The sequence below is a fragment of the Siphateles boraxobius genome, unplaced genomic scaffold (genome assembly GCF_051911475.1).
Source record: "Siphateles boraxobius isolate OS27281-9 unplaced genomic scaffold, OSU_SipBor_1 66, whole genome shotgun sequence".
NCBI lineage: Eukaryota > Metazoa > Chordata > Actinopteri > Cypriniformes > Leuciscidae > Siphateles > Siphateles boraxobius.
Window position 1 is genome coordinate 8,105,001 of NW_027509193.1, and position 16,089 is coordinate 8,121,089.

Genomic DNA, 16,089 nt, shown 5'->3' on the forward strand with positions numbered 1-16,089 from the left:
GCGCCCCCTGCAGCGGACCCGGAGAAGCGTAAACTCATTCAGCAGCAGTTGGTGCTGTTACTACATGCTCACAAGTGCCATCGCAGAGAGCAGGCCAACGGAGAGGTCCGCCAGTGCAACCTGCCCCATTGCAGAACCATGAAGAACGTCCTTAATCACATGACCCACTGTCAGGCCGGCAAATCCTGCCAGGGTGAGCGGAGCCACCCATTCATAATCTTTTGTTCGTATTTTATCTTCCCCCACGCATAAAAAAGATGACAGCACCTTACTTGCATGCTTGTGTTCCCCGACAGTGGCTCACTGCGCATCCTCTAGACAGATCATCTCTCACTGGAAGAACTGCACGCGGCACGACTGTCCCGTCTGCCTGCCGCTAAAGAGCGCTGGGGACAAAAGAAACCAGCAATGTGAGTTAATATGCACAAATGCAACTCATCCTCAAGTCATTATATATCTGTATGACTTTATTACCTTTTTCAGTGGAACACAAAAGAAAATATTTGGAAGAATGTTTCAGCTAATTTCACCCATACAGTGAAAGTCAATGGGGTCCAAAACAACACTGGATTCCAATGATTTAAAACATTGTTTAAAATATCTTCGAGTACTCAACATATTGAAAGGGTTTTTCAATCTCCCATCCTTCATCTTTCTCTCTAGCTCTGCTGGTAGGTGCTGGGATGGCCATGGGTGGTCCATTAGGTGGGTCATTACCTGGCGGCCAGCCTTCAGCCCCAAACTTAAACCCACCCAGTCAGATTGACCCAAGCTCAATCGAAAGGGCATATGCTGCTCTTGGGCTCACCTACCAGGGCAACCAGGCATCCAATCAGAATCAGCAGACCTCTGCAACTGCTCAACCCGGCATGAGGACGCTCAACAATATAGGTTAGAGTTTCCTTAATCTTTAGTCTCTGGGCCAGTCCAAATACTGCTGTCCAAATGCTGTCTTAGCCACTTAAGAGCATGTGTATGCGCCGAGTAAGTGTGCAAGGCCATCCCTTGTCTGAAAACCGCCAAAGCGCAGTGCCAAAGTGCACTTAATGCATTCTAAATCCACACTATCACTAATACTGCTTCTGAGGAGTCTTTGAGGCTAAAGGCCCGTTCACACCAAGGACGATATCTATAAAGATATAGTTTTAAAAATTTGTTCTCAATATTAAAGAATAGCAGAGTCTACACCACAACTATGACGATATCGAGCATTTGGCAGACAAACACGCGCTTAGAATAAACAGAATGATATCGTCTGCTGGTGTGGGCGCTAATATAGTTATCTTTGTAGTTATTATTCTTTGTGTGAACGGGCCTTTAGCGTATTCCATCATTCATCACGTTCAGGAAATTACATGCACCGATTTCGCGTCATGTGAAGAAAAACTTTCCAGTGTAAGTTGAGTTGATTAAAAGTTACCTATGATTTGGTTTTAAAATGTAAAGTGTTGCACATTTTATGACTGCAGAGATTTATATGCATTTTGTAAAACGTTTGAAAATGAAGCACCACACTCACACAGTGATTAAGTGTGTCCTATTGAGTAAACAAAAATCTTAAAACACTTGTGGTCTTCACGCCCATTCAAACACTTTGGCCGAACTCCGGAAATATGTAATCTAAGTAGACAAAGTGCGTGGTCAAGTGCAAGTGTGTGTATTTGGACAGGCCCTCTGATTAAATGCTTCTCCACTAATGTTATTTGAGGATCTTTTATAAGTCTGTATTGGTGTAGAACTAGAAATTTACATCCTTCACTAACAGATCAGATTGAAGACGCACCTGATAAAAAAAAATGATCGTCTCACTAATGTAATACGACATGCATGATTTTTCTGAGTAAAATTGCAGTTTAAAATCCAATTTAAAAAAATCCAGGTGATTTATATATCAAAACTATAATAATAATAACAATAATAATGTTGTTGTTATTATTATCACTAAATAAAAATATAAAAATTACTATATAAAAACAAATAAGAAATATTACTTTATTGTAATATTTCAATGTAAAATAAAATAGAGTATTTATGGATAGAATAATATAATAATAATTTTATTTTATTATATTTTACGTTACATTATTTTACAATTATTACAATACTAATATTTATGGCTGTCTTAATTTCTTCATTTTCAAACCATCAAAGCCCTTAATACTTCTCTTTTAAGCACTTCTCATTACAAGAATGATGAGATGGTTGGCGCATTTTGCGTTCCCGAATGCAGATGCAGAGACGGAGTTTGTGCAGACCAGAATTTACTGTTTACTGTTTGCTGCTGCAAACTCCGGCAGATAATGAGATTCTCATGCATACTGAAACATGCAAGCGCATACATGATTACATTAAATTTAAGCGTTTGCAATTTTTGTAAAATCGCTTTAAGCCATATCACGATCTTACTGTACGTTCACACCGCCGCCGACTTGAGCGACAAAGAAGCAGAAGTTTACATCGTATGTTTCTCTGGAATCAGCCAGCGCGAAGGACATCTATATTCCGATTGGTTGCTCCCGTTTTGCCGCTGCTTGCCACTGAACCGCGTCATAGCTCATTACCATAAAGTTGAGCTACTTTCAACTTTCTGATTGACGCTCAAAACGCCCAAAATGCAACGCCGATGGATTTGACGCTTCTTACAGCTGAGAGAAGCCAGCTTCCATTGAAAATGAATGACTTCCGGTAGCCTTTGGAAGCTTAAGAACGTACAGTTAGTGTACATCCTTCCTTACTGCAAAAAATCATTTTCATACTCAGTTTTTTTTGTCTTGTTTTCCAGTACAAATATCTGATCATTCTTAAATCAAGATGCATATACTCCAGATATTAGGTGTTGTTTGCTGAAAAAATATTTAAAAAAATTAAAGATACAATATGTAAGATTTTTTGTAAAAAAATATCCAAAAATCACTTGGACGGTGTGATATATTTCATGCAGTTGTGTTCTTACATTATTCCAAAAGTTCCCAAATATTCCTATTTTAAATAATGGCTCCTTCCTGGTCATTGTCGCCTGTCAATGACGTTATATCCGCGTTATCTCTGGTTTCCGCTCGTATTGCCATAGTAACCATGGCGACAGACGTGGACAACTGCGTTACGTTTAGCGGCACACTCATGCTGTCGTTGTTTCATTCAAACATTATGGAGCATGGCAAGCAGACTTTGTCAAAAAAGGAGAACAAAAACGAGGATCACCAATATCAGCGTGGCGTTTTCGAGATGCCGAAAGCTCCATGTCCGCGTCTTACTTCGACTTGACAGAGATGCCACTCTTGCATGTACTTTATTAGACAGGTGAGCAAATGTACATAAAACTAATCAATGTTATATAGCTCAACATGGTGAAATGTTAGAATATGATTAGTATGTTATTCTAAAGTTGGTCTAGCTTACTGCTAGTCTCATACAGACAAACTAACACATAGAATAACATTATAACTTTAAACACACTCAAATGCAGTTTAGTGTGATAGTGTAGTAGACCAAGTGAAACAGCGCTGCGTTACCTCACAAGTTTCATTCGTCTAATAAACTGACCTGTGTGAATAGTAATTCTGCACTTGCGGGTAGATCAGTAGAATGAAATGTCCTTATACCTTTATATCCGCGGGACTCGCGCGTGGTGCTGATATCTGTGTCTCATTAGCAATCGCGACCTGTTCATTCCACAGTCATGTTAAAAACATTGATGTATACACTCATCCATAAACATTATTGGACCCATCAGCATGACAGCAAGTCCCATCATTCTGCGTATCACTGCGTCATCAATCTATGCCTTTGTTATTAGAAGAGGTTAGCGACCCCTAGCGGCGAAAAAACGTACATATTGTAGCTTTAAGTGGGTTTATGCTTAAAACAAGAAAAATATTTGCCAAAGGTTTAGTTTGGCCAAAAATGAAAATTCTGTCATTAATTAATCACCCTTATGTTGTTCCAAACCTGTAAGACTTTCGTTCATCTTCGGAACAGAAAGATATTTGTAATGAAATCTGAGAGCTTTCTGTCCCTCTATTGACAGCTACACAACTACCACTTTCAAACCTCAATTTAACCTCAAACTAACCCTTTAAGAAAAAGACATTTGTTTTCACTTTGAATTAAGTTTATTTAGCATGTTTTACCTATGGTGTCTTGTACTTTGTTCCCCAGCAGGTGGGAACTCAATGGGAGTGAACGGTGGAGCCGGGGCTCCGATGACGAACCAGCATTCGGGAATGCTGCCTGACGGCATGTTGCACAGGAACATGACGGCTCAGAGGTACTGAACATCACTGCGGTACAGTGGACCGGCACCCGGTTTAAATAGGTTGGTCAAAATCAAATTTTAACGTTGATGTTTGATGGTTTGACTCTCTTTTGCAGTCTGATGAATGACGTCTCTGGTGTTGGTAACATGGGTTCTGTAGCGACGGCCACGCCCCCCTCTGCAGGAATGAGGAAGAACTGGCATGAAGACATTACACAGGATCTCCGGAATCACCTCGTACACAAACTGTAAGTGATACACACACCCACTTAGACCAACTACTGTAATTTTATGCACCCATTATTAGAAATGGACATCGAAAATGTTTATTAAAAATGGTAATATTGTGAAATATTATTAAAATTTAAAATAACAGGTTCAATTTGAATATATTTTGAAATGTAATTTATTACTGCTATGGTAAAGCTGAATTTTGAATTTTCAGCATCATTACTCCAGTGTCACATGACCCTTCAGAAATCATTCTAATATGATGATTTGGTGCTCACACTCCATAAAATGATTTAAAAATCCTTATCTACTAATCACACACATCTGGAAAGTCGCACATAAGGTGCTGTTTAATTCCATGAGCTCGTTCTCAGTCGTGTGTGTGTGTGTGTGTGTGTAGTGTGCAGGCTATCTTCCCCACTCCAGACCCTGCAGCACTGAAGGATCGGCGGATGGAAAATCTTGTAGCTTACGCACGCAAAGTGGAGGGTGACATGTACGAATCTGCCAACAGCAGGGTAAGAAAACGCTTGCACAGTCTCATGTTTGTGGATTATATTTGGAGAATATCTGAATGAATTGACAGAATCACTTGTTTCTTTACTTTTTTTACCTATGACACAGATGTCACAGTTGGACAGAACACTGAAAAAAACAGCCTAACCAGGCACAAATACGTCCATAAATATTTCTGTTTTCACTAAAAGCGCACAAAAAAGACTTTGAACTGAATCAGTGTACATGTTTTAAACCGAATTGGAAGAATGATTGTCTTATGACATGTTTATCTCTTCCAGGCGGAGTATTACCACTTGTTGGCGGAGAAGATTTATAAGATTCAGAAGGAGCTGGAGGAGAAGAGGAGAACTCGACTGCAGAAGCAGGGTATGATGCCAGCTCAGCCTGGCATGCCCAACAGTGCTCTACCTCAAGCACCAGCTGGCATGAACCAGGCACAGCTGCCTAGTACGTACACATACACACCTGCATACAGCCATGTATGGCTACCCGTCAAAAAAAAAAAACTTGATGCATGAAACGGAAGTTGAGATAGTCTTTTCTTCCCTTTTGTGACGTCTATTTGAGTGAAAAGGCTTCTCAAACAACAACAAAATGTTGTCCGTAGGGAATTGATTGGATGGTTGTGGTTTGCTATTGCTGTGATGTCATGCGAGTGACAGTTTGTCCCGCCCAGAAGAGAAGAGATGACATTGCAAGAGGGAGCGAAAGTCATTTTGATCAATTTAGAAGTTTTTACTTTTTTAAAAATATGAATCCGCACGTATAAATCTTTTTATAATAAATACTGCAGTATTCCATAAAAGAACAACATTTCCAAACGTTTAAGTCACAATTAAATCAAAATTGATTTTTAATTCTATTCTATTTCATTTAATTCAAATAAATTTTACAACAGTACTATGAAATAATATAATTTTTTGTTAAATACTCATTTTCTTATATTAAGACACAATAATTGGAGTATTACAGTATTATTTTGTTTAATATATTATTTAATAATAATCACAATACAAATCCCAATTAATATTATTTTATACCGAATTGTTTTAACAGTGGGAATGTGCAGAATGCAATCTCAAGTGGAGAGTTTTTTTATTTTTATTTTTTTAACTCACTTTATGGTTACTGAAAGAGTTATGAGTGGGTTCTTGTAAAGAGTTAACCCATGTCTAAATACCCGCCAAAAATAATAATATCGCCCAGCTCTGAAAGGATCAAAAGCTCCAGCTCAAAAAAAGTCCTCAGGAGTAAAGGCCCATTCACACCAAGAACAATAACTGTAAAGGTAACTGTATTAGCATCCACACCAACACAGGATATTGTTATTCCTTTTTATTATAAGCGTGCGCTGCAGTTTTGTTGTGTTGCATTTAAATTAACGCTCGAGCTCTTTAAATCAGGATGGATTCTGATTGGCTGTCAATGTTTTTATCGTTCATTTGCTGGAAAAAATCTTTCCAATGTTATCATTTCTCTGTGCTATTATAGTTGTGGTGCAGACTCTGGTATTCTTTTATAAATTTTGAATGATTTTTAGAGCTATATCTTCATCCTTGTCTCTATAGTTTTCGTCCTTGGTGTGGACGGGCCTTAAAAAATAAATTACAAACTTTTATATTATTTTTATTTTGCGCTCACCAATAAAATCACCCCACTTGTTTTAGAACGATTAATTCTTTAGAAATGTAGCTATTAATCTCCTCTGGTGAACAATCCTGTATTATTTCGCAGAAAAAGTAAATATCACATTGTGGCCGCCCGAGCACAATACTGATACTGATTTTTGTTATTGATTGCATGGAATGGTTGTAATGGATGTTCTGATCTCTCCTAGATGGTCCCCATTCAGATCCGCCCTTAGTTCAAGCCCCTGGACCCAATCCGATGGCCAACCGCATGCAGAATCCTGCTGGTATGGCACACTCACTAAATGTTCTGTAGTTTTGAACTTCCTTAAATAAATCCATATTTTTGTGTTTGTCTTTTTTTTGTGACTTTCGTTCTTACTCACCCGTGCAGGTATGAATCAGTTTGCCCAGGTAGGGATGCAGCAGCCAATGGGTCAAAGGTCAACGCCGCCCCTGCCGATGGGAACAAACCTCAATCAGGTAAACTCACTTGTGACCTGAAGGGGGACAACTGATTTAACTTTAAGTGTTTATATGGTGTCTTTTTTGTGTATTTTTAGATGAGTATGCAGGGAACACCTCGAATGGCTCAACCCAACGTACCCCAGTTACAAAACCAGTACATGCAGAACCAGTTTCCAGGCACGGGTGCCGGACTGGGCCAGGGTGTGGGTGGCCTGAACCAACCTGCAGGGCAGGGAGCCATACCACAGGTCAGCTATTAAAGCACATTCATATCATATTACTCAGTACAGTTTGATGTTTTTAATGCATCTAATGCTTTATTATGATCCGTCTTTTGGTGGTTATGAGTGTATAACAGTATTTCTCTTATAATCTCTTGTTAAAGACAATAAACATTGACTAACATGCTCAATTTTAAGAATAATTACTTTTTCATTGAGATTTAGCATAATTTGAGATTATTAAATTAGAATTGTCCCATTGAAACCTCCATGTTTCATGTTTCACCTCTTGTGTTTAGTGATGTTGTGTGTGATCTGCTAAACAAACATAAACAAACTCTGATGCATTATTTTGCTGTTATCACTGTAAAGCTGCTTTTAAACTATCTGTATTGTAAAAAGCGCTATATAAATAAGGGTGACCTATATTTATTTATATGTTCCAATATACATGGTTATACACAAATACACAAACATTTTAATACATGAGGTGACCCAAGTGAATTAATGAATGAGTTATTGAACTGATTCATTATAACTGATGGTTTGAAAGAACGGATTAGAGAGAGTATTGAAACAAGAAGCAGTCATGAAACCGTCTTCAGGAAACTTGTGATCACTGCAGTATTGATGATGTTATATCACCAGCAAAACTATCAGGAATATGTCGTAAATTATAAATGGATCGCCCAGCTCTTGATGTGTAGTAATACCACCCAGTTAACTCTGAGTTTTGTTTGTTGTCTTTATCCTCTCTCAGAATCAGATGCCCATTACTCCATCGCAGGCAGTCAGAAGTCCAGCAGCTCAAACTCAGTCTGCAGTCTCTGGCTCTGGAGCCGCTGCTGGCCCTCAGGGGCCTCCGTCCAACCTCCCTCCACCTGCTCCACAGCCTGGATTGCATGCGCACTGTCCTCCCTTACGCCAAAACTCCCCTTCTCCCGCACGCAGCCGCACCCCTACCCCTGCCCCGCACCAAACGCCCCCACAGTTGCCGGGTAACCAGACTCCCCAGCCCCACACCCCCACTTCTTCAACCACGATGGCCCCACCTGCAATGCAGCTGCCCTCGATGGCACAGGGGGTGGGCTCAGAAAAAAACAGTCAGCTACAGCAGCAATCACATGGGGGCGGAGCCGCTGGAGGCCCCCAAACAGGGCTAGCGTCATCTGTGCCTTCCCAGAACGCCCACGGGCTTTGTGCACACCCACGCACTCCTGTGAGTATCACAATCGAGAATGTTTTTGTTCAGGGTGTTTTTGCTTGTATCTTCACATCTTCTCATAGGTTGACTTGTATGTCACTGAAGAGCCTCCATTTATCATTTTTGTTTGGATCCGCTATTAATTTAGTGCCCTATGATTTCCGCGATGCGGAAAATGCGGACAAAATAGTGGATCCGGAATTTGGCTGAATTTGGATGAATAGATCGCATAGGGCTTTACAAAAATCGAATTGCAATATGGATGGTGTTTGTGAATGTATAACCTCAAAAAGACTGCTATTGAAATATTTATTCTGCGTGTCTCTGTGTGAATGAATGGCGCAGTTTTGTCTGCTACACACTTACTCAAACACTGCCGTAGGGATGGGACAATATGAAAATTTCTTATCACGATTATAGGGACCGAAATTATCGTGATTATCAATATTATCACGGTTTTGTTAAAACAAGATGAAAGTGTTAAAAAGAACTGATGCTCACACTGAAAACATTTTAACAAGTTTTATATTTAAGAATCAACAAACAACAAATAAAACAAGCAGCTCTATGCACTTTTTAAAGTAAGATTCTATTCTGTGGCATTTCCTTCGTTATAATGACCGTCGTCAATAGCAACATCCACAACGCACATCCATGTATCACAACGGACGCACACTCTCATTTCATTCAAATACAACTTGTCATCTTGCGTCTCCGTTTTTGATTGTATTGAAAATGAAATCGGAGTTGATTTATTGTTTACAGAATTTGATAATATTGTTGTGATCATCTTGTCTGGACGATTGTTTTGTACGCTGTACAAAATGGATTTAACAGGTAAGAATAGAGACATTAATCTCTATTAAATATGTCCCCGTAATTATGTGGTAAAAAGAAATCGGTGTTATAACTGTACAATGAATATACATTGAATATACATTATTATCTCTTAAATGTCATTCTGAATAGTCTTGTTTGAACTTGTTCGTTCGTCTTTGGCTCAAAGCCACTTGCTGCGAACTTTTCTTCGTGGAAGCTTCAAGTTTATTTCAAGTGAGTGAGATAAAATTATTTCAACTCAAAACAACATTTTGTGCCCAATTATTTCCCAGATGTAGTTTTAGTATTGAGGTCAAAGTTAAATTGCCTTGCGTTCGCTACAACAGTGGATGATGGTCTCAGGACGACTCGGCAGATTTGAAGTGTTTCCCTCTATTGCAGCGACTTTTTTTGTGCATGTTCTGCAGACAGGGTAACCATTCTTGATTACGTTTCTCTCAGGACTTTTGTAAATGCCAAAATATGACCACACCTCAGATTTGGTCGTCTTAAAAGGCTGAAAAATCTCCCGAACACGGTCACTGCCTTCCGCCATTCCTTCTCGAATAAAAAAAACCCAACATTGCGCGCCTGCGTCAGACTGTTGCTGGCTGGACAGGATTTATAGTGAGTTATTAAAATTGCGATAATCAAACACCGTTTTAATAATAATTGAATTTTAAACGATATTACTAACCGTCAGAACATTTTATAGTGAAACCGGTAATCGTCCCATCCCTACACTGCCGCTTGTGGTGTTTTCAGCGTCTGTCGTCTCACTATATAAGGACAGTCCACTTAAACTTCATCTTCAGATACACAAAGAAACTCAAGTCTTCACTAAAACTCCACAAAACAAAGGTTCTTAAAATGTATTAGTATTATACAGTAGAATGTACTTCTAAAAATAATAACCGTAATAATACAGTTTATTCAAACATTATTTTTAAATTTTTCACAGAATTCGCCCATGTTTTTATTTAAACTGTAAACCGTTGTTGTGCAAGACGTTGTTTGCAAAAATAAAAGTAATCGTTCAAATTTAATTTTATTACATTTTAAAAGATTATGGCAAAGGCCTGTTCACACCAATAACAATAACTATATAGTAGGGCTGTCAAGCGATTACATTTTTAATCGAATTAAGTACATGATGTGCCGATTAATTAATGTAATTAATCACACATCAAATTTGGCTAAGAAAAGATCATTTTAAAGTCATTATCTGATTCATTAAGGAATTAAGGCTATCTTTATGAATAGGTAATTGAATCACTGGTTCCACCCGATTGATTCACTCAAAACATGGATTCATTCAGAAGAGAAACACCACTGAGTTCTGCTCTGACTTTATAGGTAATATTTTAGTCGGCAAAACTGAGCAAAAACATACAACATCATGTCTAAAATATAACACTATATTAACTAATTCTTATTTATTAAACTGTTGTATAAAATCAATAACACATTTACACTCGTGCTATTCTGGACAGATTACCCTGCTTCATGTTCCTCACCAATCCAACTGTATGAAACTAATGTAAGATGAACAAAGTAGGTCTGGGGGGGCTGGTGCATTAAATGTGTTAAGTGCTAAATCATTTTACCATGTTATTTTTCCATAACTCATTTATTACATTAGTGTTAAATCAACAGCCCTATAAAGATAACTATAACAATATCTATATAAGCGTCTACACCAGCGGACGTTATCGTTCTGTTTATTCTAAGCATGCGCTGCAATTATATCGTCTGATGCTTTAAATGCTCAAGCTCTTTAAAGCTGGATGGATTCTAATTGGCTGTCAATTTTGTTCAGCAGCTGGTAAAATTTGTTGTGAAAGTGATTCCAACGATAGGGTTTCTCTGTGTCATTATAGTTGTGGACTGGTATTCTTTTAAATTTAGAATGATTCTTAAAACTAAGGGCCAGATTTGCTAACAGCTTACGCCATCTCAAACCCTCTTTTGGTGTTAAAAAACTACTGTCAGGAATAACTAAAGACACTTAGTGAAGAATTGGCACTGAAAAGGCATAGACAGGGTTATTTTTGCGGCTGACCTTATTTCATATGCATTTTTAGCAGTTTCCCTTTCAGATGCAAAATTTATGGGAGGAGAGTATTTAATGAGTCACGCAAGGTGATTTACTAAGGTTTGCGCTCGCCAATTTACTGGTATTTGCACCATTATTTACCTCCCAAAAAAAGCACGTCTCAAACCAGATGCTAACTTGCACAGATCTTGCTAGATTATGTTGGGAAGTAAAGTAACATGCACTTGCATTGTAGCTGATGACGTCGACATCATTAATTCAACGAAATGCATGTAGGGGATAACAGTGGTGAAGATTTGATAAGAGTGAGAGTGAGCGTGCCGCGTTATCATGCAGAGTGAATGTAATCAGAGCAGCAAATGAATGACCCGAACTCAGCTGTCTCCTCAAGACGTTTTGCGCGCAGCAGAGAAGCCACCTTCATGCAACATACAATGACAAGTGCCATTCAAGCTGGGAAGCTGTGGAACAATTGCTCTTAGATTAGATTTTGTTTGCTATTGGCTGTTCTCTTTTACTCGACTGATTTCTATTGACTTGTTCTAACATTTGTTTCTCTATTGATGTTGTTGTCTATTGATGCTCCTAAGATGTTGTTGTTTTTTTGGCTGTTCCTATTGACCTTTGTTTGTCATTGACTGTTCTCTCTTTCCTGCTGACTCGCTTCTTATTTTGGCTATTTGCTCTTAGGCCGTGTGTCCACCAAAGCGTTTTTTCACGCAGCTGGCGTAAAATGGCAATTGTTTTCAATGGGAGCGCCGCGTTTTTTTAAACGCCATGAGTGTAACGAGACATGGGGCGTGTATTTAACGCTCAAGTGCTGAGTGCACGGCGTTTTTTACTGGTCGCAGAGAGTTGAAAAATGTTCAACTTTGGGTAAAACGCTGCGCTCATCACTGTCACTTTTTACACAGCCGTCCAATCACAGTGGAGGAGGGGCGGGACAAATATCACACCGACCAACTGTCACAACATTCTACCTGTACAAAGATATCAACCAGCAGAGCTAACCGAACAAAATAGATGAAAAATACATTTTTAGTATGAAACAAATTATCTACGATATCAGTTACAAGTAAACTGTGCTGCGTATATTCTCTATCATAGCAACGAATCGTCTCAACTGAAAAAACGCAGCGCTGCCAAAACGCTCTCAAGCGCCCAGTGCTAGGTGTTTTCAGCAGAGCGCCTACCGTTTTCAGCCGGCTAAAAACGCTTTGGTGGACGCACGGCCTTACTCTACTCCTCCTTTGTTTTGTTCCCACCCTCAGCTGTCTCAGAAGTCGTCTCTGACTGCAGACGGTCAGGCCTCAACTCCTGCATCGGTCAGCAGTACTGATCCTAGCTCACAACTGACATCATCCGAGCCCACCGCCCCACTTGACCCCAAAACTGAGGTCAAGCAGGAAGAAGAGGATGAAAATGAGATGGAGGATAAGGCCTCAGGGAAAATGGCCGCCATAAAGACTGAGATTAAGACGGAGAAACCAGAGGTTAGCAGTAAAACACAATTACATCTAAAACAAAAATAATTTTTTACATCTTTTAAATCCGAGACATTCGGATGACAGATTCATTCCCTAACCTTATTTTGATTGGTCTGCTAGATAAAGAAGGAGGAACCTGCAGGTGATGAATGCAAGACAGAACCAATGGAAACATCGACTGGGTCGACAGCTGAGGACAAGAAGCCGGAGGTCAAAACCGAACCCAAAGAGGAAGAGACTGCGGGCGCGAACAGCACTCCCACAAACACACAAAGCAAGAAGAAAGGTAAAACAAACTCGTCCACACATTCGTAGATACTTTTGTTTTAGGGTAAATCTTTCATCCTTAAAGGTCATGTGACTATTCTATGTTAAAATACCTTTGCAAGTGTAATGTGCTGAGAAAACCGTATGCAAGCCTGTAAATGTGGTGCTCTCGAAACATTGTCATTTATAGGCAAGTTTATTTATATAGCACATTTCATACACTATGGCAATTCAAAGTGCTTTTCATATAAAGGAATAAAAATAATCACAAAATAAAAGCAAGGATAAAACAGTTATTCAAAATGCTTTACATAGAAAGGAATTAAAATCATCACATTATGGCAATTCAAGGAGATTTGCATAGAAAATAAACGAAATAAAAGCAAGGGAAATTAAAACGGTAATAAAAGGAATCTTATTTTGCATATAGTTTTAATCTGACACTGTGTCTGTGGTGTTTATTCGGCGCGCCTAAGAATTCCATTTGACGTCTCAGATGGACCCGATTTTTCCCTAAAATCGGACAGGAGGAGCTCTAGGACTGACTCACGGGGTAACCTCGGGTTCAGTGCCCCATCAGTCCGCACCCCAAAAAACCCATTTGTTCGGAAGCTCTAGGAATGGAGTCGATCCAGTCTGCACCCCAAATATATATATATATAAATATAAATATATATATATATATAAAAATAAATTATTATTATTATTACACACCAGTATATTTATGTATGTGTAATTTTTTTGTCTAATTTCCGAATAATTTTGCTTTAAATCAAACTGTGTAATGTTGTGATAGCTGGTTTATTTGGTTCATTGCTTATATCTCTTAAACAAACTTTTAAAAAGTACATATGGGAAAATACGTCTGGATCCAAGGCCTCGCTCATTGGTGTGAGTTTGGGGTGGGACTTTCTGTTTCTTGACTACCTCTTATACAGGGGGCTGTTTGGGAAATGTTTTTTTTTTTTATTCTGTTTGGTGAAACTAGTGGCACAGAAATCATATGCTCCACCTTTAAGGATCCTACAGACGTTCTTATATAATTTGCATAAATTCATTAACCAAAGCATCTTACAAAAAGGGAAAACACCACACAAGAATTGCTATTGTAATAAATTTTATATGGTGTTAAAACTATGGAAAAACATCAGGTCTCATTGCATGAAATCTACTAATTCTGATCTAGAATCAGCAGGTGCTTGTTCATATTCCTTTTTCGCAGTTTAATATGAAGGACAAACACTGCTTTGAAATCAGTACTTATGATTTTCATATGAATATGTAACTGATTCCTGACTCTGCTGCTTCCTTCATTTCCTTCCTCTCCATCAGTCTTTAAGCCCGACGAGCTCCGCCAGGCTTTAATGCCCACTCTGGAAGCTCTGTACAGACAGGACCCAGAGTCGCTGCCCTTCCGGCAGCCGGTGGACCCCCAGTTACTGGGAATACCCGTACGTATTCGAACTAGTAACAAAACTAACCTGGTAAGGGCCTGCGCTGGCACGCATTATGCTACAAACAACCTAGCACTTTTCAGTTCTAGTTTCATTACTTTTATTTATTTTTTTTACCTTTACTCCTCTCTTCCTCTTCTGCCTTCTTTTGTGTCTTGTGTGTGTGGATGTGAGAGAGACGTTGCAAGCTTGCTTTTGTAGCGTTTCTGTCAGAAAAAAAAGAGTGAAAAATAAGGCAGAGCAGACTATGAACATCTGTTCTTGCGGTTGATGTGTCTTCATCCCGTAAAAAAGACCTAAAACCTTAAAGCTGATGTTTGTAATTCTTTTCACATTAAAATTTTAGATTAATGTGCTGATGTGACTTAAGCCATTTTTGACCATCCAACAGCACAACTTTGATTGCACCAATGGTGTGAGGTTGGGGTGGGACTAATTTGTTTTTTTGGGAACCAGTGGCTGACAGGATGTTTGGGTAACTTTTTTTTTTAATCCAATGGTGATGTTAATGCTGCAAATATTACTGACTTAAGCTTTTAATTTTGTTTTATTTGAGCAATTTACTGAGGAATTTTATGTAAATATACTGAAACGGTGAAAATGAACTGGCACTTTGAACTAGTTTGTTTTGATCTTATTCCTCAAATTGGCAATAAGTCTTGCTGGTTGTTTGGCATCAACAAAATGAAACCGCTCTGAATGATCTCATAAACTGTACTGGCCTTATTGTCTTTGTTCGTTTAGTATATTTTTTTTTAGCTGTCATCTGCTTAAACTCCATGTAGCTCATTATTTTAACCTGAGCTTTAATCCATCACATTTGTTTTATTTTGCCACATAAAAGCCTCATGCTAAGTCTACCATCAATCCCCAGAGTTATGGCCAATTTTCTATTTATTTTTTGGCTATAACCAGCATAGCAGATTAAAATGTATACACTGATCAAGTACAATTGGCTTTCATTTGTGTTAAATAGACACAAATGTTTAGTGTCATGTGTTGCATGATGGGATCACTTGACTGAAAATTAGTTTCCTGTTATTCTGGTTATTTTGCTGCTTTAGCAGTGATTTGATGAAATGATGCACTGGCTCCATTTAAGGTATGACAAGCAAACATTACAGACAAAGAGAGTGATGTTTGACCTAAAAATTGAACTTTCGGCACTATCTTGCAGTTAGCCATCCCACCACTGCCACCAAATATCACCAAAAATACCAAATCAATTTGAACAAAATGTCTATAAAAATCCTCATCCAGTTATCACAGACAACTAAAAAAGTTGGACATTTATTGGTCAAAAGGTGTAGGAACCCTGAAAATAAAATAACTCAATAATTTTCATGTCTAACTTCAAAGTGCTTATAATGATTCTGGGTTTATTCACTCTCTTCACTGGTATCAGATCAGTGTTTGTTCATGTATGTTTGTTTGAAACACCTGTTTGTCCTGCCATTGGTGTCGCCCCCATCGCGTCAGT

General features: G+C 38.6%; 1 protein-coding gene across 19 annotated transcripts in view; it reads left to right on the forward strand.

Annotated features, from left to right (window-relative positions):
- ep300b (EP300 lysine acetyltransferase b) overlaps positions 1 to 16,089 on the forward strand; it is a 42,864-nt gene that overhangs the window by 8,417 nt on the left and 18,358 nt on the right. For 3 of the 19 annotated variants that reach the window (XM_077211999.1, XM_077212001.1, XM_077212003.1), the window contains exons 4-17: positions 1 to 193; positions 297 to 410; positions 664 to 891; positions 4,159 to 4,267; positions 4,372 to 4,503; positions 4,887 to 5,004; positions 5,284 to 5,452; positions 6,843 to 6,920; positions 7,028 to 7,116; positions 7,197 to 7,349; positions 8,083 to 8,541; positions 12,673 to 12,894; positions 13,009 to 13,174; positions 14,488 to 14,639. The exon at positions 1 to 193 is cut by the window's left edge. In XM_077211999.1, the coding sequence (XP_077068114.1) occupies positions 1 to 193; positions 297 to 410; positions 664 to 891; positions 4,159 to 4,267; positions 4,372 to 4,503; positions 4,887 to 5,004; positions 5,284 to 5,452; positions 6,843 to 6,920; positions 7,028 to 7,116; positions 7,197 to 7,349; positions 8,083 to 8,541; positions 12,673 to 12,894; positions 13,009 to 13,174; positions 14,488 to 14,639 (2,382 nt within the window). The remainder of the gene's footprint in view (positions 194 to 296; positions 411 to 663; positions 892 to 4,158; positions 4,268 to 4,371; positions 4,504 to 4,886; positions 5,005 to 5,283; positions 5,453 to 6,842; positions 6,921 to 7,027; positions 7,117 to 7,196; positions 7,350 to 8,082; positions 8,542 to 12,672; positions 12,895 to 13,008; positions 13,175 to 14,487; positions 14,640 to 16,089) is intronic. The other 16 variants (XM_077212000.1, XM_077212006.1, XM_077212002.1 and 13 more) reach the window with 7 other exon arrangements.